Genomic DNA, 25,594 nt, shown 5'->3' with positions numbered 1-25,594 from the left:
AATAACCACGTAAACGCAGGAAAATTTATTTGACAGGAGGGGTTTCGCTATTATTCAAGCGCTTTATTACTCATGCTGTTTTGCAACAAGAATATTCAAGGAAATTGCATAATTGATCGGGTTTTCTCGTGAGTTGAATGATATGCAGGGCAAAATCTAAATGTACAAAATTTACAATTTAATTAATTATTTTAAATAATTACATTCTCCGTCCGGGATATATATAGTTTTCAATTTTTCTAAAATAAAAGCTTACAACGGGCTGTTTTTTCATCAGGATCCGTTTTTTTAAATTAAAAAAAGTGTTGAAATAACCCCGATTTAAAACACTAAATTACGAAGATATTTGCAAAATTAAGATCTGGTGGTTTAGGGTCAAGTGTCAAGGACCCACTTACATATTTCATTTTGATTCAAAATTACACATCAGTAAAAGTGCTATTTTGAGAATTTATTCGGCTCAATTTGTTTTTGCATACGCGCTTGGTTTTTTTGACAATGTTTACTCCACATGTTTAAGTACTTTAAAGAAGCTTCAAATACTGACAGCAAAAAATTTAATAAAACCGTGCAAAAAGAGTTATTTGTCAAACACGTATTTGAAAGTCTTGATATTTTTTTTTAAATTATTCGGTTGCGGCTGGACTGGGACTTAAATATTCCTGTACATTTAGGTAGGGGGCGCAGTTTGGAATTAAACTTGCTTTTTTGGGGATAGGTCAATCCGGCCCTGGCTTCTCTTCACAGTCTCTATTTATTTTGCTTCTTTTATATGCAGTATTTTTAGGGAAGGTCAGTTTAAATGACAAGAGCTATCAGTTACTTCATCAACAATTTTATTGCGTGCAAACTTGCAACACTAAAAATGTGCCAACATCACAATATATATCATCTTTTTAACATTTAAGGCAGCTAGTTTATTATCAGCTGTATAAAACTATATTGTACAATATGCGCAGTAACTAAGACACCGTTTTCAGATTGCCCAAGATGAAGAGAGGGAAAGAAATAAAAGAGTTATTGCAAACAAATTGCAAAAGTAATTAAATTATCCTTTTCAAAAGGAATATATAACTTGGTTATGAATAAAGGCCGTCTATTTCAGTAATTAACGGCAAGAAAAAAACAAAAGATCCAATATATATCATTCCATGCCCGCCTAAGTAATAAAACTCCCATGCAGCAGGCAAAAATTAGGCGCAGTCGCCTGCTACAATTTTTCGCGGCGCGGTCGCAGAGCTAGAGACCTCTGAAAGGAACTGGCTCGACTTCCAGAGCACGCCAGGTCCCTCTGCAAACCGCTTTAATAATCTCGCACGCAGCATCCAAAAGAGGCAGGAATCAAAGGCAAGAGGAGTGTTTAGTATAAGTTCAAATTCCAATCGAGTGGGACAGTTAAATACAGGAAAATCCTCCGAAGAATGGAGAGTTGCAGCCGATTCTCACTACTTAATACATTTTCTATTCGAATATCAGCTTTTCGTTTGAAGGCACGCTCTGGTCGATATATTTAATACACAATACAATATAATATATTCGTACTTATCAAAATAGAGGATGGCTATTTAGAATTTGTGGATCAACAATCCTCTGAATCAACGAGTCGGATATGTAAAAGCAAGGGTCTGGAAACTGGAATGGACGATTTTTGTCGGGACCTGCTTAAGCGGCGTTGCACTCTCGCAAGGCACGGTTGCCAAGGGGCTGTGGCGGCCTGTAATTCTTCACGATGAACTCTTCAGCCTCGCCTGAACAGGCGCTCAGGCTGCGAAACTGGACCAGCTATAAAGGAGAATTTTTAAAAAAAAAATTAACAAATGAAATTGTAATTCTCATGATTTTTTCGATTTTTTAGTGTTGATTTGGATTACTTTATAATCAGAATTTTAAGATAATTAATATAGAAAATAAAGGAAATCTCGTGTTTATTTGTATCACTGTATAGTCACAGTCAGTATTGAAATAATTCATAAAATTTAAATTAACCCAGCTCTGGTTTGTATTGCACTACAGGCCAATCAAAGGCTCACGGCTAGGATAAATTCCCTTGAACTTCCCTTAAACTTCATTTTAAAATTTATACTTACTAATAAGATCTAGGAAAAATGTACAATTTTTTTTCATTACTTACATCAAGAAATAATTTAATTTTCTCTTAGACTTCGTGAGAGATATTTACTAATTAGTGATATGTTACCTGCTCTTCAGTGACGGTAATAGGCTCTTTGTACACAATCCAGATGACGCACTCGTTACACGGAGGTGTGGTGAGCGAGCCCAAGTAAGTCCAGTATCCAAGGCCACCTGAATTAACATGAAAGGCATTTTAGTCTGACAAGAATGAGTGACTTTAATTCAATTTACTTGGCAAGAAAGTGGTTGGATCGATGACGTCAGGAATGTCTGTGAACTGACCCTTGAATTTTATCTCGCTCAGGGTGGAAACTATCTTCTCAATTTCATCATTGCTCTCATTTCCGACCTGAAAAAATGTTATTAATTGTTATGACCAGGGGTTTTGATCTTTTTAGCGCTATTTACATCGAAGAAAACTCCAAGAACAGCAAGGCCGTCAGGGTGTTGAGCAGCTTCAGCAAAACTTTGGTATTTGGTTGTGTTCCAGTGCACCAAATGGAGCTGCAAATACATATAAGAGATTTATAGTTTTAGCAATAGAATTGTAGGGAAAAAGTCCTCTAACTATGAACAATTCATTTATTTAGTTCAAGTTTTTTATGTGGATAAATAAGTCCTCGTTGGTGTTTCTAACATGATTAATCCGCATTAGTTATTCAGATTTTGACACGACCTAATGAGACAGTGATAAATGGTGCCGATCCGAGCGACCAATTGTCGTATTTGCTTCAGCGCGCACTGTCAATATACATATTTATTTTGCGTCTGCAGTGACAAACACAGCCACGCACTCGAACGCACGGCTAAGTTGGTGATGGTTGATTAGACGTAGTAATGGAGCCCGTTTGCATTATTTATTCGTGTTTATGGCGTGTCACTCATCAACTCGTTTATTGAAATGTTGACAACGTCGCTCATTGGCGACTCTTAATATCCTGACACATAACTGTCGGTGTTCATTTCGGTGGTTGCAATTAATGAAATTGTTTACATTTTTTATTCGCTTTAAAAATTTATGAGCGTCATTTGTAGAATTAATTGTTTGAACGTGACGATCAACATAAATTTATCCGATAAACTCTGGGAAATTTTTACTTTTCTTTAATCAGAAAAGTCTATAAAAAATTTATTGGAAAGTTAAAATCAAGAACAAGCAGAGATTCTTTTCATTTAGATCCTAATTTCCGTATTTCATGTCTATTTAAATGTGTCAGCTTTTTTAAATTTGAAAAAATAATTACCTCTCCTGCGTACGCCCGGCCATCAACCGTGTGTTCTGAGCCTTCGGCGCTGGTCTCTCCCCAGTGGCAGTGGAACTGCTCCAGCTGGTAGATATCTTCCCCCAAAGGACCACCTTCCAACCCTAAAATAATTCACCAAAAGGTTTATAAAACAGTCCCGCGATACATCGAAGGTAGAACTCACTGGATCCCGACTGGGGTGCCTCCACCTTCCAGCCGTGGCCGGTGTTGAGGATCCTCAGATCCGATTGCGACTCGTAGGCGAACGTTAGTTTTTTCATCTCCAAATTCGAGTCACTGCTGGCGATGGATGTACAGATGTCCACGGGGCTCTGCCTGGCGCCTCCAGCCTGAGGGAACAATCGTGCCCACACATCGGGTCCTGCAATTTTAAAAAACGTTTTTTTTATTATTGCATCATAAAAATTCCACTTTCATTTATGATTAAAACTTTAAAATCTTTAAAATTTAATGTCTCTCTTGAGACACCTATTCAGAATTATCTTGGCCGTATTCAGTTGATATAATAAATTCCGTTTTGTTTTATAATTGTTTTTCCGGCTTTTTAATAATGTTTCCTCTACATACTTCTATGATAGAAAATTAAAAGCTATGCAACCAGTGCGTCATTGAAACCGCCCTGGTTGCCTACTGTTTTTATTTCTCCTGTCTCAGTTTTGCCTTTCTGCTTTTTTGGCATCGTATACCGTTTAGAATTTAATGTGGCGCTATATATGCCATATTTAGTGAATAAAAGTATCGTGTGCCTGGGCGAAACTGCGGTTTGCATGCTAAAGCGGACGTGACGCAATCTCAGCGCTGTGAATTAAAAGTTGCCTCACTTCCACCCTCATATGTATGTGGAATTAATTTATGCAGCCACACACTCGCCTGACAGGAACGCTTGATAATATATACGGCGTCATCTCTCACAAACCGCGAGCGCGTCCATCGATTCATCGACAGATTGCGTTCATTCAAAAAGACAACAGTGCTTTGAATATTATATTATATTCGTGACACACAGACCCACAAAAAATATTATTATTTGGCGTGATTATATAATGCGTAGAAAAACTGAAGAAGCAGATGTTGCAGTGAAGGCGCGGAAACAGAACGAATTTTTCGGGAATAACGCTGATTAATCGTGAAGGGTTCCGAAATTTAAGGTACGTATTTGGGTCCATCTAAAAAATTTGAGGTCTCATCCAGCCTTGCTGAGAGAGTAAATTTTACTAATTGTTTAAAATGCCACCTCAGCCACCGATTCTCATGCTGAGCACACTGAAAGAATATTTTCTGTCTCTTTTTGTAAATTGTTATCTTTTTATCCTTTTTATAAAACAGTATTAAATTTTTGCAGATGGCAATTTTTTATTATCGCCTCAGGACTCAGGATCGTACGATTATAATTCGCACGGCTGCATCCTGTAAGCGAGACTATTTTGCACACGTGCTGTTGCATGCGCAAGTTATTTGCTCTTTGAATGCGTCACGCTGGAGTGAATGACAAGTCAAACACATACGAAAATAATATCTCAGCGTACGCAGAGGCCTGGCATGACGGCCGAAACCATAAAAGGAAGTTATATGTATTCATTCAAAGTAATTTGACGTTTATTTATTCTAGTGAGACTGTAAATACTTCAAATAGAAAAAAAATAATTCGTAAATTTCCACACACAGTTTGGTAAAACGGCTCAAAATAGCAAGAAAAGGATTAAAATTTCGTCAGGGAGTCGAGCTAAACAAGTGCGTCATCGCGTACTCTCTAATATGCATGCGGTCAAGCAACAGGTTGAAGTCGAGCTGCGAGTTTTAACTTTTCACACGCGTGTAAATACGATGATGATTTTCCTCATCGCTCCACAACCGTAAAATGCAAGCCCATTAGAAATCCCACAATGAATATGAAGTCGTCACTCGACACGTCTGTAGGCAAAACCAGCTCGGCCGGACTGGTTTTATTGGAAATTACCTACAATTTTTAACAAGCGGGAGCGGGACAATAACAACCTTGATCTCGAGCGGTGAGCAGCCCTATAAACGAATGTCAATTTTGCTGTTTGTCCATGCAGTGCGATTGCACAATCATTGTTCTGACCGCCAACAGTCAGTGGGCCAGTGGAGTGGTTTCAATTTTCATTAAATTGAATAGGGGTCAAGTGACAACCATTGAAAGCAATTCCGCGTGTCTCTTGGCCAAATTGATATTGATCGAAGCCAAGCCCCTGTTTACGCAATGCCTCGAGATTGCGAATTTTATCACCTACTATTTTTATCGAGGAATTTTTCGTAATCTGACACCGCATGAGTCTCGTTCAAACTGCCCGGGACACATGTGGCCTAGATAGTAAGCTTTTGTCATTCAAAGCAAGCCACTCGGCACGAAATGTTAAATAGCAACAGATTAGCTTTAATTGGGAAATAACTCGAGTGCATCGCGGATGGGTCGGCGAATCACGTGCGCTGCTGATAAGGCAGGCAATCGGTCATGTGAACGTGGACGCGACGTGAAATTTCAATAGGTAAAAAACAACGCAGCTGCTAATTTAAATTACGCGGCTCATTTCAAAATCGCAACAGGATGAACACCTGCGGATTTTCAATGGAGAACGTATACTAAGTGTCAGTGTTTATTTGATCGCAAACACAATGCAGATAAACAAGACGTGAGTGCGATACGAATTAATTCCACCTGTTAAGTTTTATGCCCTGTTTGCGATCGGAGAGCAAATTTGCAGAGGAATTAATTGAGCTTGCCTCTATCGCATTTCTCACACGATTTGGTAATTCCCAAGGCGATAAAATCGTCTGGCCAAAGGTGTCGAGATGCTGGGTGATATGCGATGTCAACATCAAATAACATGCGTGAGGAACTCGTGTGAACTGGCTCACAAAAATTTATGCGTCTATATTTGCGTAAAATCCTGACGCATATGATTTACGATGTATGTGCACGTGTGTTTGAAAGGCTTGTTTTTTAAGTATCACGCTCCACGATGGCAAATATTTTTGACAAATACGATGCTAAAATTTGAAGTATTTATGTCAAAATTTAATATTTTTTTGAATTTGCGCGTATTATTTGAGTTGTTAACACAACGGCTGTAAAAATACCCAGCTAATTTATTAGTTGAATTGCCTTCATTGGGGTTTAGGTTTTAAATAATTGCGAAATTATCATAAAGCATGTCTTGTTTTGTTAAAAACTTTTAAAGATATTATCGACTCTAATTTGTTTAAAATTATCTTGAGAAAAACTAAATGGAAACTTGCGACATTGATGAATTAAAAAAAGAGGATAATTGCAATCGATTTTGACTAATATATAATATGAGTAAATTTAAATGAATAATAAATTATCCATATGTCATTAAAAAATACATCAACTTATCTCAGAAAATCTTTAATCTTCAAATACCTAATAATCACACACTTGTCGAGGATTGACATTGATAAGCAGACAAACAAAGTGCTTACAACATTTAAGGGTCTTAAATTGTAAGTATTAAGAAATTAATTTAAGCATTAAAAGTTGATTGGCTTATGCACAGTAATAATTTTTTAAAGATCTAACATCTTCATTTTCAGTGCTTGGCACTTTCATTGGTACGAGCGGTGTCATATTATGCCACGCCATACATGCGCCGATTTTAAAAGCACACTCTAATTGTCACAGAGTATTTTGTGCACACGACCCACGTCTAGATTTGTTGTCATTCGGCCGTGGTCAGTTCGAATTCCCTGATGATCTTTGGCTAGGCTCTCTTGAATACAATTCAGCAAAAGTGCGAAGCGTTAATAGACTAAAAATAAAACGCACGGCTCGCACCTTCTGTTCGCGTTGGGAATGATTCCAACACGCTCTTTTGTAACTTCATTGTGCACGCGGTCAAAGCTACGGTTTTGATTTTTTATGTGGTGCCAGAAGTTTTTTGCAAATATATATATTATTAATGTTTTAATTTCTAAAATGATTTTACTTTATAAATGGCCATAATTTTCATCATAACTCCAAATGCATTTTGATTTATTTTTGCCAAGAATATAGTGCATTTGCATTTCCTGTTCCGGCTTGTTTGCAATAATTTACTTAATTGCAAAATGTAACACCTGGACGCACTATACTTCCTGTTGATGTTCTTTTGGTTCTTTTAAGGTAAAATGCTCACCCTTTTATTTACTATCAGTGTAATTTTAATATGAAAAGTAAAGAAGGGATATTTACTGAAATGGTTTTCACACCGAGAATTAGTAATAAAATTAAAATTCAATAAGAAAACTCCTGGTTGCGGTAAAATTGCGCAACTTTCAACAACCAAACGCGATTTTCCTTGTTGCGAGAAAAGGGCAAAAATCAATTCGACGGTGAAAAATTGGGTGTTTGTTGAAAGATATGCAATTTTATTGCGACCAGGATGTTTTAGTATATTTTGGCTGTCTGCTTTTTGACTTAAACCTCTTTTCATAAATTAATCATCTAAATAAGCAGCAAAAAATATGAAAGGATGTCACACTAGAAAATGAGATCTATTTTATCACGTCCTTCTGTTATCTGTTTACTTGACAATAGGAAAATTTCGGCATTTTTCAGTTAAAAAGGACGAGATTGAAACAACGAAGAATGGATTTTATCTCGAGTGTACGGCATTAGAGGTAAATTGTTTTGAGATAACATAATTTATCTTAATGATTTAATTGCTCTCTTAAAAGAGATTAGGCTTAACGTTATTTGACGTGTTTAACCGCACGGCACCACCTTTACGGCGCCGAGTTCATTTTTTACGTCCGCGTGACGTGGATCACAGTGGTGTCTGTTTCATTTCTTACGTTAGATTTGTAGCTCCGCGAGTGCGAGTGTGTTTCGCGCGCCCGTGAAAACTATTCCCGATTTAGAACTTGAAGGGCTTCGGCCTGTTCTATTCTAGTGGCTGCAAAGAGCACAAGATAAAAAGCACGTTCGACAGCAAACTCTCGTTGATTAGGGGGAAACTGTGCTATCTCCCTTTGTTGACACATATTATGTGCTTATCTTTTTTCCGATTAATTAAGCATCTGTTTATTTTCTTGAAAATCCATCCCATCGGGTCGTTTGAAGCGAGAATTTCCCGTCGAGATAAATCATGCTTTGGCCGGCGGTGCACATAATTGTCAAATTTTGATTTTCCCAACCGCGCATAGCCTCCGGAAAAGATGCCGAGCAACGAGTGCAGCTTCAAACCGTAATCAGTGAGCGCGAGAGGAGCACACTCGAGACAAGATGCTGATAGCAGAGATTTCCGCCCACTCTTCTATCTTGCACGGCTCTTCACTTTCCTGATTCCAACACACATAGCATAGAGGACGAATTAAAGATGCACTTTGGCCCTCAACTCGACCGACATCCGCCCGGCTTATTGCTGCATTTTTATATCACCCCTTGATACAAAAAGCAGAGGAAATTCGCAAAATGTACTATTTTAAGTTTTCCCTCTTACACAATAAGTCTTTCTTTTTTTATCAACACATTGCTGAGCCGTCAGCCTGACAAGCGAGAGAATAAATCCATAGAGGCCGTGTAAGGATTTCTGACATAATGGTTTATGTATAACGAAGCCATAGGCAAAATACACTAGTTGACTCCTCAGTAGTAAAATCAGCAGAAGAAAAATAAATGCTAATGATATACTTGATACGAATAATGAAAAAATTATTCGCTTAATTTTCCAAATTTCTTGACTATATTAATGTAACAATAATGCATTTTTATTTTTTGTAAATTGCAAATTTGTCTCAAACTTAAGATATTAAATTTATTTGCACAACACATTTAAAATATAATTAAATAGGACAAAATCAGGATAAAAAATGAAAAGGATTAAGTACTTAAAAATCAAATAAACTTTAGCATATGGTCTTAAAATTGGAAAATCGGCTTCAAAGAATGCATGCTCATCAAGCGGCGAGCAGTGTCTCCCTACCGAAAAAACATGATTTATTTCGTCAGAAGGAAAATGTTCCTCGTAATTCGCACAGTGCTGGATAGATTTTTAACTTTTAACTGTTATTTACCGTAGTTGTTCTTGTCAGTTCTGTATCGTTCAAAACAGGCAATTCCTTTTTAATTGTCAGATCGTTTCACATTTTAATTTTATCTGCGATTATCAAATGCTCCGGTTACGTAATTTTCTTTTAAAATGGCTCACACCCTTTACATATTTCAAAAGAAAGTTTACAAGAGAATTTTTTAAAAATTGAGGTGATCATCTAGCTAAAACTCTGAAATTCTTTCTTAGGAAATTACTAAACGGGCCTAAATTGCTTCCTAAAGAGCAATCAGTACAAAACATAAAATTTCGTAAATAGTAAAGGTTCCGACCGCAAAAGCCGCAGTAATGACAGCTCTGGAATATAATTAACTACAGCATAAAGGAGCTGCAAGAAGGAAACACTGCGGAGCATAAATTTCTCGCTGCACGTGTATTTCTGTCCATGGTAAATATATACGTCTCGGCCTCTGCTCTTTTTCACGCATCTCTCATGGTGAGTGCACGCTTCTCCAACAATCATAGTTGCGAAATTAAGTAGCGTGAAATGCAATTTGTTTTGTCTTCCAACTTCCGTGCGAATGAAAAAATGCAGGCGGAGGAAAATCAAGCGCAAAATTTCCTCCGATTGCGGCACGAGGTCACCTTGGAGCCATTTGTCCGTGCATAAAATCGAGTAATATCACCTGCAGAGCCCGAGTGGAGTGCACACACTTACGTGCACTACACTCTCTTGACACAAATATACACATAGAAACGAAAACAGTTTCTCTCTCTCTCGCAGCTCGACATCAGGATTCCATTAACATAATTGAAAAGTGCGATTTGCACCCTTGGACGCTGTTTTTACTGGCACGTTCGGCACGATTTCGTCGATTTGCTATTTGGAGATGGCGAGGCATTTCAACATTGGTAAACAATCAGGTGCTTACTAAATTTATGGAACAAACACTTGAATTAACAATAAAATTATTGATTCTGAGGCGTGATTACACGAAAAAAATAATTGTTATCTCGAGTATTGCATTCAATAAACATCGAGATAATAATTTTTATTTATTACAGCTTATAATGCTTTAATTGCTCTCTGAAGTGTGATTGACACACACCAATAATTAGGTTTTTCCAGAATTCATGAAATTCATAAAGCAACGATTTTATTGAAGGTAAAATTTTATTTTCAACAGAGGTTTTTCATTGAATCGAGAAAATTGATAAGTTTATTGTTGTATATTTAATTAATTATTCTTGATACAGTTAAAGGACAAATTAATGAAGGTAAAATGAGGATAATATCTCTTATTGAAGCAAATAAAATTTGAACAATCCAATTACGCAACAATTTATAGCAAAGCAACTTGCAAAGTTTTTTTGGGAAGCCAATTAGGCGATGAAATTATTGGGTGCCTGTTTATTTTGAAGGTGAGAGAATTTTTTTCTGCTTTCATAAACCAATTTGAAGGTGAATGTTGGCTAAACATGTGATTAAATCTAATACACTTAATAAATCTTGGTCCGAGTTTGCGACGAGGGCAACAGAAACCGTTTATCATATCTTAATTGTTCTAGAATTTTCGTTTGCTACGCAATCCAGCTTTATGATTTAATTTTTGGTTTAAGGCCGAGGATTATCACGACACGTTTTTCGATTACGTGTAGGTGTGAATCGAGAAGAAATAAATTGGATTATGCGGGAAAGTGTTTCAAGTACATCAGCTGCTCCAATTAGCCGCAAAATCGCATTGCCTGCATTTATACGGTGTCTGGGTCAACCTTCACAATTATCGGTGCCCTGGATGATAATAGAGAGGAGAATGATCTGAACCGCACCACGCCTCGAGCCGAAAATATTCATTTGTAAACTAATAATCGGCACTTTCACCGTCATAAAACACAGGTAAATATGGGAGTGGAGGAATGAACCGGCTCGATCCCACGCGAGCTGAATAAAACAATCCCAGAGTCAGCTGAATGGCCTGAGGCGCAAAAATTAGTCATGCAAAACTGGATTATGGTGGTTTGGGTGCAAGGATACTCGTAAAAATGCGGATCCGTCCCGACTTTTTCACCATTTTAGGTCAAGGTTGCCGAGTTCGTTCAGCCGTGTGGAATGACCAGGTCATTGTACTTCTTTATGCGCACCCTCGACTGAATTTTTACTAATCTACATAGAAATGCAGTGAATAAACAAATGGAGAAATACGCCAGGCAAAAAATCAAGCAAAATTTGGGCAATATGGTTTGTTAATTTAAAAAATACGTAATGAAATAGTTATATTTATTAACTCCATTAACTTTAATAAGCAATTTCAAACACAAAATCAACTGGAAAATTTCAAAGCATCTCTTCCAAACTATCAAATTAGCATGTTGCGGTACGGTCCAACTCTCCCCCCACAAACAAAAATGAATAATTAATAAAATCATAGCCCCCATACCTAATTCAAATTTTTATGAATTTAAAAAAAAACGACGACTTCTAACAAAAAATATTATTGAAGAAACTTTATCTTTATCTCCATGAGGAAAGGTTTCGTACGTGGAATAGTAAGTGGCACACAATGCAAATCAAATTAGCGTCAATTTGGCTGTTGTCTCCGCTGATTAAATTCTTTTTGGCGATGACTGTCCTCTGCCACGTCCGGCGCGTTTGCTCGGACGATTGCTAATTATCTCGGGTCGACTAACAAGGAGTCTAATGTGACGTGTACATTACACTCTCGGCGTGTCTGGCTAGAAGAAATTAATTTGCACTACTCGCGCCGAGGCTTGTTTAAACTTTGCATGAGATAAAGCGGAAGCGGTATGCGCACTTGTTGAGTCACATGAAGAAAATGTTGCATTTTGCGCTTCAACCAGACTCATGGCACGAATTTTAAACTGTCTTGCTAGAATTCCAAATTCCTTCAAATATATTTCAGTGAAATTTAGGAAAATCATTTTAAATTTTTTGAGAAAAGAATTAATATCACTGAAATTCTGTGTTTTTATCTTTGAAGTATGTTGTGCTGCAGACTTAATTACAGTTTTTTTAACAGTTTTAACATAACACAATCAAAATTATTTCTAGATTTTGTTTTTAATTTAGAAAGAGTCAATTAATTTTGATGTGGAGAAATTTCTTGATTGATTCGTTCAAGCTGGAAAACTGGTCTAAATTACTAATTCATTTATTTTAATCTGTAGTGGTTGCGGAGCCGAGCTCCCACTCCTATTTCACTTTTGGTCTAGGGTGTATTGTTATTAATGATTGTTAGACGATATTTGTTAGAAATTCGTTAATGCAACAGAGACAGATTTTGAATTTAAATTAGTTTTCGCCAGACACACAAGCCAACAAGTCGCATCTTAATTGTTCCGAGCGTTTAATTGAGAAGGACCCAGCTCATTCGGGTAAATTCTTTTCTAATTTTAAATTGTTCTTCGAGTCAAATCTCTTAAATTGTCAATTCTAAAGTCGATTATCAATTCTGTTTAAAGGTATTCTGTTAGACTTTGTCGCCAAGTGACTGTCTCATAAAGAGAAGAATTGGTCAAGATCCCGCAAGGTTTTATTTTCACCTCCTAACCCTAAAAAATCTATGAAAAATAAAAATGCAACTGTTTTTTATCAACGAATTTGATTTTTTTTTTTTTGCTTTGAAAGTTGCTTGTCAGTTTAGCAAAGAATTGTAAAAGAAACTAATCTGATATTTTTATTTGTTCTTCATGTTGCAACATCTAGAAAACAAAAATCCCAACATCATTTTTTTCCAGACAGCTCTTCATTGATATGATAAAAAATTATATTAAATCTCTGTCTTTCAGCTTGATCCTGACAAGCGCTTGGTTTATCTGTCCAATATTGATGAACACTCTGGTCGTCTCAAAGGGACAAAGAAATACGGCGAGGAAATTGATAAACACTCACTTGCTTCTCCCCGTTTCAAGCCTGTTGCAACTATAAACTTTATGTCCCTGTTATATGAGATAAAAATATCACCGTTAGCTTTTCACCAGCATTAATGCAAAGGAATGAAATCATAATGCTGGTAAGAAACTGGAAACGCGAATTGTTCTTCATTTATATGAGTCTGCATTTGAAAATCAAGATTGGTTAAATTAATGCTGATTTTTACAAAATTTAAGGAAAAATCAAATAATGTTTTCTATTTGTTTAAGGATGACTATTAAAAAACGATTAAGATGGTTAAAAAAAGTTAATCATACTAATTATTAATTTTAAGCTAGCTTTAGATAAGCAAAGGGCTATCTAACTTTGAGATTTTTTGCAGGACAAAGATGAGATTTTTTCGGCGAAGCAATTGGTCCAATTAGCTGATTACTAGGATTATTATTGGGAGCAAGCAAAAAACGATTTATTAAAATAGAATAAGTGGATCGAAGTCCATTTTTTACCGACGTTCTTGAAAATTTAAACATTTTAATGACATTTTGATTTGCTGATTTCAATTTCCCTCGCCTAGATCTAGCTGATAGCTGTGTGTGGTTTAGTGACAAAAATTCTCCTTTTAGCGAAATTAATATAAAAATTATTTTTTATCCATTTTCTTTTAATTTAAGCAGAAAACTAGATTAATTCTACTTTTGGCCCAATACTATGCAAAAAAAAAATTAACACGCAGCTTTGAAATTCTAACAAACAGCGTGAATGGGGAACAATGCAAGAAACGCAAGTGCAGCCGGCCGGCGGCGTCAATTCCGAAAGTGCAACTCACGGTGTTCCACTTTGCAACGCAGCAAAAATATCGTGAAATTGTAAAATGCAGGCGGTTGGATTTTGGAGACTCACCATTAGTGGGACTGTATCCCCATTCAGCAGCCATGACGCGAGCGCGAGTGGTGTCTGTCTGTGTGTGAACAATAAATTGCTGTCCGCCTGCAGAAGCAACACTGACTGCTCGTTTACTATCCGCGTGGTCGCGAACCGAACAGCCTCTCTGGTCGCGGGTAAACGCGGCTGCTGGGTAGAAGGGATTAAGTGGAGAACACGCCGGCCCATTCTTATACATATCGTCGCGCGCGTCCCCTCCACTCTTTGCGGCGCCTGTTTCGGTAATAATTTCCTCGCCATTGATAATAATTGATATCGTACGACACCATCCCCGCCAGCCGCCCCCGGTGCGCTTTTTGACTGCCGCGCGGTCCCACAGAGAGCTGCGAGCTGGTGCAGCCCTACAATTCCCTCACCGATCGGCTTACATAATTGTCCGCGCAAGTGTATTGCATGTCGCACACAGCACGCGTCCTATTTGATCGGCAAGTCGCGAAAATAACACGCGCTATTTTAGGGCTGCCTTTGTACTAATTTTATTCACACTTACGAGTCTCCCAAGGTCACTAAAATAAATTAGCATTTTTATTATATTTAGATTTGCACAGAATAGAATTGAAAAGAAATCCTAAAATCAGTTTATAATGCAATTATTTTAACTTAATTTTATATTCGAACAGTTGCTTAAAAATACAGAAGAGGCAAACAATTTTTATGGACGTATTCACTAAAAAATATGCCTGGAATCGGACCCAATTTTGTTTCTAAAGACTTTTTACCGTTTAAGACCGTAACATGTGTCTTTGAGTTGAACATATTTTGATTAAATAGTGATAAAAATAACACGCTTTAAAATTATTGGAACCTTGTTCGTCGAAAATGTGATGACTTTTTGCAGATGACGTACATACTTAGTTTGTTCTGAATAAGCTGTTCGTAGAATAAAATTTTATTGATGGTTTTTGCCGAGCTGAAGAAGGAGGACGCTGTCATACCGAAATAACCTGACAGTATAAGACAGCTCCTCTATCTTCATGTGATGCAACATCAAAGTGTGTGCACGCATTTCTTATCAACCTTGTTTTCTCTTATTGCAAAACATTTCTATCGTAAATGGAATTTTTTAATGAATTACAACCTTTCGTTTTTCAGTGATGTAAACATTTTAATTTGGCAGACGATTTCATAAAACAATGAATAATTTTACTGAGTTGTTAGTGTAAATTAAGCAATTGGATTATGGGTGCTCTACTAGTATTCTTACACTTTGTTTTGCAATTTTCCGTCTGATTACGATTACTCATTTGTTATTTCTTAAAGTGTTAGGAGTATAAAGTAGACTTTCCGCAACTTTTCCGAGAAAAGCCTAAATTTTTTTATTGTTAAAAAACCTGATAACTCTTGGCAGTTACTGATTTAAGTAAGTTTTGTCTCAAAATCTAGAGAACGAAAACTTAATCTTGAATTTCGTAACAATTTTATAGAAGCCCAAGCAGAGCCCCAATAAACACTTATTTATAGCTATTTTTGCTTTTGAAAACCTTGCTAAAAGAGAAATTACTACATATTACGCTCTTAGTAAAATAGTAAAAAGTTTTAATTTTTTTTAGGTGCCAAGAAAAAAATACAATATTTGAGGGTGAAATGTTGCATCACTCTTGTCGCAGATTTTATTATTTTAAAACTTCAATATTATATAACATGTGTCCTGCGCGTGACAAACAAATTTTTTGTTTTTTGAATTAAAATTCTCCTCCACAATCAAGTTTTTTTTGTATTATTTTTGGATCGGTTTATCTCTTTCGAGATAGGTGACCCCCTGATATTGAGCAACTCGCAAAAACTCCGCGTCCCAATAACCATAAAAATAACCAGCTCGTGTTACTCGCCGCTTTTTTTATTAAAACGATTGACATTGAAACCCTTTAAAATTAATTCACGCATGCTGTAAAGGTGCAAACCAGCAAGTAGCGTGTCAGAAAGCTTTCGCAATCCTTCCAGATCCGGATGGAATCGTCATTGCAATGCCAGAGAGTCAAGTATATGTTAAGCGCAAATCAATCCGCTCTTGACCCCCAAACATCGCTCGAACAATCAAAGCATTGTGATTGAAAACGTTCGGAAAACTTTCCCTCCTGAATAACATATCCAACAACCACGATATGGATAAAACGATAGAAATATTATCAAAAAATTTATGTCTGGTTCCTTGCGTAACCACCTTCTTTATCACCTTCCAGTTTTTGTGAGGCTACGATTATGGGATCGTATTGTAATCAATGCCGGTTTGGGTAATCGGGGTGGTCGAGAAGTTGGCCCTGTGCGCCTCCCTGATAATCCTCAATGCGCCCACCCCAACTAAAAACGTAACAAAGTAGAAGTGGATAGTGACACTATGAGATAAGATCTATTTATGTGTAGTGTTGGTTTCACAGGACGGGATGAACGTAAATTTCCACTGACCAGGCCTAGCCTAGCAGGGAAATCTCACCTCCGCAGACAGGAAGCCATTCGGCGCAAGTGGGGGATTTTTTTTTTTTTGCTCTTTTTTATCCCTGTCCGAGGACCGGAGGACCGGGAAGGGCGCGCACTGCAATGCTGAAACCCGGGTCCCAATAACACCGCGAACGGATAACATGGGCGCACCAGGCCGCAGAGGGACCCAGCCCACTCAAGGGCCACTTGCCTCCGCACCGAGGACTGCATTGAAACGCTAGACATTTGTCCCGTGAAGCCAAATCACGCATGCTGGAAAGGTGCAAACCAGCAAGTAGCGAGTCGGCGCCGGTGCGCCTCCCAGCCCGTTGAGCAATTTGAGCAATTCGAGGAGTCACTAAACTAACCACTTTTTGCCATTTCTGACATTGGGTAGCCAGTATTAGATCTCCGAACTGCTCAAATACCTCTCATTGCTTTGACACTCCTGAGAGTGCCTTAACAATGCGTGCCAACGGGCTGGTTTATATTGTAAATAAAATCTACTTGGATATTAAGTGTAAGTATTTATTTAACATATATATTCACTAAAACAATGTTCAATTTTCCTTGCAATGTCAGAATATTACTGTTCACTACGAAGGCACAGTGTATCTTAGACCAGCCACTCCTAAATGACTGCTCTTGCTCAAACCTCTCTTGATATGTTGGGTCTTCTGCATTCCGAATGTCTGAATGGATTTTCCAAAATCCAAAATGTACTTCTGGCCGTTGAGAATGCATTCAAATGTTGATTTTCCACTTTGAAACGCGTTCTCAATATCAGTCTGCATCCTTGGCGCGTATGCCCACCAGCCAGACCGACTTTTGTAGAACCAAGAGTGCTTGCCCATTGGCGCTTCAACGGCTCCAGTGGCGAACGTTTCTGGATTCGTGATGAAATTTGGAGGAATAGGTTTCCTGCACAAAGCGCAGGACCTTTTTTGATCCTTCATCAGGCCTTTAGCACAGGTGAAACAAAATTCGTGGCTGCAAGGCATTCGGACGGGAAGCTCGGCGGGCATAAGACAGATGGCGCATTCCTCTGCTGGTTAAATATATGTATTTTAGTTTCACACAAAATAGAGATCAAAGGAAAATTATCTCTTACCTTTGTCGACTTTATTGGTGGCAAGATCATCCAGACGAAGTCGTTTAGCCTCTGGTTCGTCTATATCACGTTCATCATCGGTTAAAATGGTTTCGAAATCTGGATCCGATGTGATTTCAATTTCCTCGTCGAGAAATACTTGTTTACTTTCTTGATGCGCTCTTACTTCTAGTCGTATACGAATCGACTCATCATAAAAACGATAAAAATTAATAGCTATTCTACTGGCATCTCGACGTCTGCGAATGAATTCTCCATGATTCCCCATGAATTCTCGCATACTTCTACGGTCAATTACTTCGGGCTGAAAAAAATGAAAATATTAGAACTATAAAATAATATTCTGCAGTATCTGTTTAGTTCTAAAAATTTAACTTTAACCCCCGCATGTGACAAAAATAGTGAAATTTTTAATGATACAAACTTAAGCTTATTCGTAATTAAGGTTTTCAATTTTGTGAATTTTGGCTGGAGACATTTTAGCGAGCAACTTTTATCCCACGACTAGAAAAAATACCCAGCAAGAATTTGGATATCCTCCAGGATATCCGGAGGATATACTTTTGTACAGCCCAATGTCATAGGGCGGATATCCTCGGATATACAATTTTTGTTGCTCGGTAACCTACTCCGAAATATGTCGATTGAATCCAGCATGTGCGAAAAGAGTACACATTTGAGTATCGACATAGTTATTAATTACCATGGAACCTCTCATCTCTAATTCTTTTCAGGAGTTTAACTTTAGCGAGGTAATCTTCAAAGACACTCACCATTGACGACATTTTCACACAGCGGGGTGGTTCCTGCTTCTATATATCGACCTGACAATTTTTAGAATACCTCACCTAAAACAAAGCACAAAATAAATATCAGTTTTTAGAATAATTAATGTATTATGACACTTTAAAATTAGAGATGGTTGAGCAGCACATATACAAATGTTATATTATATTTTAACAATAATAGATGGTTTATCCTGTTTAAAATTAAAGCTTTCTCGCCAGTAAACGCTCCAAGCAAAACCAATTTAAAATATTTACTCTATACACGCGCTGCGTTTATTCTAGAAAGACGCAGATACAAAATATGTAATATATAATTGATTTGAGTATTTTAAGTCACTTAACTATAACCAACTTTTTATCTTCCCAACATAGAACAGCCATAGTAAAAGAGGTGCTCAATCATCTCCCAATGCTCTACTTTAACAAAAAATGAACAGTCAAGGGAATAAGCGCGCTGCTGATGGTTTGAATTTTTATGTTCGGTTATTTGGATTAGATGAAGCAAAATTTGTGAATGTTTTCGCTTGCGTTTCATACAATTCGATTACGACATTGACCATTCATTGTAATTGTTAATTTCCTTCTTGGTTTTTACCAAAATAACTTAAAAATACCTAACAAACATTAGAGATATAGCTACCAACGAGTCGCTTGAGCACAAAACACAAACAAATGTCGGACCAGCCACGCCACCGGATACGTGAAAAGCAAAGGTGGATGCTCTGAAGGGTAGCGCCATCAGGTGGCAACCACTGAAGGTGAAATAAGGGTAGTGACGCCAGGTGGTGAGAAAAGCAACCTTAATAAGTTTTACCTCTTCTCCCCATTTCTTCCTGTCTTGACATTCTTTGGCCTAATTCCCCGGTGTCGTAAAAATAGGAAAATTAGCAACTAACCCCGCGCCCTTTTGAATGTTTTGCTCAACTTCAGATCGCTAATTAATTAAATATGTATGGCTTGTAAATTTAAAGGGTTCGCTGCGCTGGGGCTGTATAAATAATTTGTTAATATATGCTGTGGTTATATTATTGATGAGAACCCATTTTTAATTTTTCAATTCTTTTATCTCTGGTGGATACCTGAATCTCCTTAATTAATAAGACTGAGCTCACGTGATGACTCATATACATTACATTATCATTTTGCCAAATATTTTTAGTTCAATCTTGAGCTAGACTAAAGAAAATTCAGAAATAATTGTACGCTATATATGTCCATCTTTGAAAGGTTTACCAAAATACGTCATTCCCACATCACACAATTATGGTTTTTTTGTGATGAATGCGATACAGTTGATAAGTGTTTTTTTTTCATATTCTTGACGAGATATACTGCTGGGTGCGGTAGTTGTGCGTTCTTCGTGACAGAAAATTTTTCTTGGAGTTATGGGATTGCAGGGACTGCGAAATTGAATTAGATCGTAACAATTCATTCATAGGCCTGATTCTTTTTGTTAAAAAATATTATACATGAATATATGACTACTGCAAGAAGAAAATGTTTATAATATACTAAAAACTTAATTTCGTTTTTTTTTTGCTCTTTTTATCCCTGTCCGAGGACCGGAGGACCGGGAAGGGCGCGCACTGCACTAGCACGAATGCTGAAACCTGGGTCCCAATAACACCGCGAACGGATAACATGGGCGCACCAGGCCGCACAGGGACCCAGCCCACTGAAGGGCCACTTGCCTCCGCACCGAGGACTGCATTGAAACGCTAGACATTTGTCCCGTGAAGCCAAATCACGCATTCTGGAAAGGTGCAAACCAGCAAGTAGCGAGTCGGCGCCGGTGCGCCTCCCAGCCCGTTGAGCAATTTGAGCAATTCGAGGAGTCACTAAACTAACCACTTTTTGCCATTTCTGACATTGGGTAGCCAGTAATAAAATTTAACAAAATATTGTTAATCCATCACCAAAAACATTTTCCAGTGAAAGGTAGGTTTGTCAGGCTTCACTTGGATCCAACTGGGTCAATGATCATTAAAAACAAATATGTTTAGAGATTTCTTTTACTAATTTATTCCCTCACAAAATATCTAGACAGCATTTGATGTTGTTCAAACATTTTTTTGCAGTGCAAATTTAACGCAATGGAATATTTTGAAAGCTGCAGGAATATCAATTTGGCTGCTGGAATAAAGAGAATTTAAATATTTAGACTAATTTTTGACATGTCAATAACACAGGAATAAAATCTGAAAATTGGTTGATAAATAATCCACGCAGAACTGGTTATTCGGTAGTCGCATTTTGTCACAGCAAAGAGATATGGCACTTATGTTACCGCACAGGGTGTTATCAGATACCGAAATAATTTGCATTGAGCGTGTAAAGCGTTCAATTTCACTTGCGCGCGACTCGCTCTGCGAAGCGTGCGATTGCCAAACGGAAGATATCAGCCGCGAAGTCGGCGTCCTGCTTGCTGATGCACATGGGCGGTTTGATTCTCAAGACCTGCAGCGAGAAATTTACAAATCAGACATTTCAGCCGTCGATAACATTTCTGCATGTCGATAAGGATAATGAGTGGCATTGGGAATAGCAAGGGGTAAACATATTGTTGCATCATTCCGCGTTTTTGCGGTGACAACTGGCGTAAATATACACAACTGCTTACATTGCCGTAAAGTCCGCCGCGTCCCAAGAGCACCCCTCTGTCCTTACACTCTTCCCAGATTTCGAGGAAGTGCGGCGCTTGCATGGGAGTGCGCGATTCAGCGTCGGAAACGAGCTCCACACCGATCATCAGGCCCTTGCCCCGCACGTCGCCCACAAACTGCGGGAATTCGTCCCGGATTTTGGCCAAGCGCTTCAGCAGGTGCGTCCCGACGGCCAGGCTGTTCGCCTGCGTTTTCTCTTCGTCAATCACCTTGAAATTTCAAATTGAAATATTGAAATTGGATCTGATAGTGGAGCTGAAGTTCCTTAAAATTGAACATGACAGGTATGATATCTATTCTGTTATAATCGGCTCGAAACACCAAAAGGTATTACGCAAATTGCCAAATTCAGTGATTTAATTTCAGTGCTTGTTTAATTAAAGATTTAAAATAGTTAAATAGATGTTTTTCCATTTACTGGCGCGAGAAGCAAGTTTTGGAACTCTTAATTGAACATTCTAGATGGGCTTGGAAAACAGCGTGCCATGCCAAAAGGCTGTAGTCGCTTTTTGCATGCGTAATTTCCGTAATTTCATTGACAAAAACATGGTTGGTGCATTTAAGCCAATTAAAATGTACACAGAAATAGTACCTTTTTGTCCTTATCTTTTATGCCTCAAGACTTTTAGAAAGCCAAACGAATCGGTAAATTGCTGCTACATGCGTGAATGTTCGTTTTTATTTGAACAAACAAAATTAATGCCCCTGTATAAATAAAATTAAAAATAGCTCTAATTTGGCTTAGTTCCTGTGTGTACTTTTTTCACTTGGAATGAGTGGAATTTACAAAAATAGTGAAAAAATTAAGAATTTAAAAAATGCTAACCCTGAGGACTGCCAGGCCTGTTGCGCAGGCGATAGGGTTTCCACCGTAAGTGTTGAAATGCAGGGCCTGTCCTAGGGACTCGGCGATGGTTGGAGTGGTGACCACTGCAGCCAAGGGGAACCCGTTTCCAATGCCTTTGGCCATTGTGACAATGTCCGGAACGACACCGTGAGATTCAAAGCCCCAGAAGGTCTCGCCGGTTCGACCAAATCCGGTTTGTACCTGTGCGGCAAATTTTTAGATTCTAAACTGGCAATATTCTTTGAAGATATTACCTCATCTGAAATGCAAAGTCCACCATTGGCTCTCACAATTTCAAACGCCTTTTTGACGTAGCCCTTTGGAAACTGGACCGTTCCGCCGACTCCCTGAGAAAAATTATCTGTTAATCTGATAAGATTCGTTATAAGGTTTTAATTTTGGCGCACCTGAATTGACTCGGCGAAAAACCCAGCTACCTTACCCCTCGGTAGTGAGAATTTGAATACCTCCTCCAGTTGTCCGTAATACATATCGCAAGCCTGGCACTCATCAGGCTTGCAGGAACACTTTCTTGTGCTTTGAACAGGTGAATCCCTGCACAGACGATATTATTGAGAAAAAGATCAATTAATTTTTTCGCAATCAGATAACCTGCAATGGGATCCTCCCCAAATGCCTTGGTACACGTCAGGGTTCATCGCCTAAAAATTAGTTAAGACTGAAATTTCTCAATGGTGTAACATAATTAATATATCCCATTTTATTCACATAAAAGTTTCAGAGCATATCAAATCAAAAATGTTGAATCTAACTAATTCAACGAAGAAAGAAAATCCTCTTATTCTGTAACCTATTAAATTAAAACCTCATAAGAATTTTTTTAAATAAAGAACAGAAAACAGCTCCTTTGTGTTGGATAAATTCCATTTTCTGTCAATTCCGGCATTTTCACCTTTATTTTTTAGTCTAAATATATAATAGGCTTTTGTTTCTTTCTCTCATGAATCAGAGTTTAGGTCTGACAATCTATTTCTTAGCTTATTAGCTATTTGAAAAATTTCTCACGTGGTGAATTCCGTGTCCTAACGGCACGTTGTACCTCCAGGTCGAGAGGGCGGTGGCACCCTGAATGTACGGGTTCATGCCGTGGTATCCGTTGCGCAGGGATATGATGTCGAAGTTGCGCGTGTGCGCCCTGGACATCAGCATGGCAAGGTCATTGGCCTCTGAACCGCTGTTTACAAAATAGACGACCTACAGTAAGAAAGTTACTCTTATCAGAAATTATCGCAATCGCAGTAATTTTTTGGCAGACTTTCAGATCGCCAGGCAGTTTTGCGGTCAGCGCTTCGGCATATTCGTGCAGTTTCGGGTGCATGTAAATATTTGTTGTGTGCCACAGCTTGTTCATCTGCTCTATAGCCGCCTCGTTCACCTTTCTGGAGAAAGAATCTTTAGTTTAGTTTTTTAATAATTATTTAACAATTTATTATCTAGTTCTGTAGGAAAAAACTTGCATATTTTTGTAAATTCTCACATTATTGTTCTTTGAAAATCTTAAATATAGGAGAAAATTTATTGTAGGAATTTGGCAATACTAGTTTTACTCGAAAATGCTAGTTTTTGTAATTTTATGAATGACAATTTCAAGGTTTTTTGCGCAAAATATACTCTGTTTAAGACACAATCAATTATATCACTAAAATACAATAAAAAATCAAATCTAGGCGTTAACTAAAGGATTAAAAAATCAATTCACAAAGATATTCCTTTAACGGCTTATCTGAACATGCTGCGAACGAAGGTTAAAAAATAGCCGAGGCTGAAGATTAAAATATGGCCTTGGGAGCCTAAAAGAGAAATAGATAGAGATTTGGCTCTGAGAGTGACCTAAATATAAGTGCATATTTAATTTTGATTTTCACATTACGGATGGCAGTGTCCAACACTGACGGTGACGATGCCGCCAAACATGTCCAAGTATCTTTTTCCGGTGTGGTCAAAGAGCCATTGCATGTGGCCCTCGTGCAGCAGCAGCGGCTTCTTGTAATAGGAGAGGATGCACGGCACGATGTTTTGCTTTTTGATTGCCTGCACCTTGGTGTAATCTGGGCCCTGGATGCGAGTAATCATTTTACGATTTCTGCATTTTATTTATTTGGCGCCGGAATCCGGATTACCTCGTAAGTGCCGGGTTTGTGGTCGCACGGTGGCATCTCTGGCACGATCGTGGTCGACAGTAATTTTGTCAGTGCCTTTTGATTTAAGCCGACCCGGCACACGGACGTTCCTGTGATTGTAAACTAATAAAAAATCTTCAATTCGGAAACAAAATGGGTTCTCCTCTTAATTTATTTAAAATTCAAATAGCTATAATGTGCTCAAAATAGAATATTGATTTTAAAATTTAAAAAAGGTTTAAATTCTATTCATTATAACATACAGTCTTTTAGCTCTGCCAAAACTAGAAGATGAATTCACAAAGAGATGTTAATTAAATTAGTGGGGAACCAGTCGTTGTTTCGAGGTCACGATATTTAAATCTTAAAATATTTCCGAAACCCTATAGAGAAAGCACAGAACAAAAGAAATAAATGAATGAAAAAGGGGTGGAGCCTGCTCTCGAATTCCGAAGGTCAAATGACAAATCCTTAAGAGCAACTTGCGAGTACCTGAAAACATCCTGATCATCTTGGTGCGCAGTTATAGAATTTAGGTTTACTAGGAGAGCGCGCATGCACTGACTGTTTATCTGCGGCTAATTTAATAGCACGCGTTTGTCAGAGCCGTGACAGAGCGATGGCCACCTGTTGCTAGCCGCGGCACACAGCGGCTGAGTGGCTCTCGGTGGCGGCGCCTCCGTCCGTCAGCCGCTGACTTCTTTCGCTCCTTTTCGCAAGCCAACCGCATCGCTCGAATGCAAAGCAGTTTGCCTCCATTCGCAACAAATATAATGAAAAATTTCTTTCATCTGAAATGTTACATATTTATTAAGAGTTTTTTAATTAATGCGTTAAGATATAAATTTAATATTTGCAACTTTCGATTCCTTTCAGTAAAATCGATATTTTTTGATAAACAAAATATATTAGGAATGTTTTTTTAACAGAGACATGATTACAAATTAAATTAGTTTCTAATTTAATATCTTATGGCCAATTTTTTCGCTACAACTCTAAGTGTTTCTTTATAATTTTTAAAAAAAAAACATGGAAAAATTCTGATGTAGAATGAATATTAATGAAAAATTTTCATTGAGGTAGGGGAATCTGGAAAAATGAAATCTAACAAGGAAACTTTAAAAATAATCTAATTTAGCCAGATTCTCAAACCCGGGGTCCGACAATTATGCTGATATTTTTGGTCAAAATTTTGCCCTAAATCCGTTGTGCAATTCCAATTTATGCGGGTTTTACAGGCCTCCAAAACAAAAATCATAGCCTGGGAATGTTGAGTAGACCCTGAATAAGTTTAGGTTGGTTGTGGAACTAAAGCTAGTCAAATTGGACAACTTTTCTCTTGACCTCAAAGTCGTCATAAATAACTATTATCGCATTTTTGAAATGCAA

At 37.8% G+C, this 25,594-nt stretch overlaps 2 protein-coding genes across 2 annotated transcripts; both read right to left on the bottom strand.

Annotated features, from left to right (window-relative positions):
* Positions 1-819: 819 nt before the first annotated feature.
* Positions 820-14,396, bottom strand: LOC135939817 (carbonic anhydrase 2-like). The gene is made up of 7 exons (XM_065484389.1): positions 14,199-14,396; positions 3,562-3,759; positions 3,378-3,499; positions 2,542-2,637; positions 2,365-2,482; positions 2,198-2,304; positions 820-1,782 (listed from the first exon to the last, which is right to left on the bottom strand). The coding sequence occupies exons 1-7, from the start codon at positions 14,230-14,232 to the stop codon at positions 1,663-1,665; spliced, it is 795 nt and encodes a 264-aa protein (XP_065340461.1). The 5' UTR covers positions 14,233-14,396; the 3' UTR covers positions 820-1,662.
* Positions 14,397-20,552: 6,156 nt separating this feature from the next.
* On the bottom strand, positions 20,553-24,857 carry LOC135940137 (alanine--glyoxylate aminotransferase 2, mitochondrial). Its single transcript, XM_065484904.1, has 11 exons — positions 24,698-24,857; positions 24,206-24,315; positions 23,956-24,140; positions 23,341-23,464; positions 23,091-23,279; positions 22,677-22,726; positions 22,472-22,619; positions 22,319-22,411; positions 22,044-22,265; positions 21,175-21,426; positions 20,553-21,011 (listed from the first exon to the last, which is right to left on the bottom strand). Exons 1-11 carry the CDS (start codon positions 24,714-24,716, stop codon positions 20,901-20,903), a joined length of 1,503 nt encoding a protein of 500 aa, XP_065340976.1. The 5' UTR covers positions 24,717-24,857; the 3' UTR covers positions 20,553-20,900.
* Positions 24,858-25,594: the final 737 nt, after the last annotated feature.

Source organism: Cloeon dipterum, chromosome 3 (genome assembly GCF_949628265.1).
Source record: "Cloeon dipterum chromosome 3, ieCloDipt1.1, whole genome shotgun sequence".
Classification (NCBI taxonomy): Eukaryota; Metazoa; Arthropoda; class Insecta; order Ephemeroptera; family Baetidae; genus Cloeon; species Cloeon dipterum.
The sequence above is the reverse complement of the archived record's forward strand: the minus strand, read 5'-3'. Positions and strand labels throughout refer to the sequence as shown.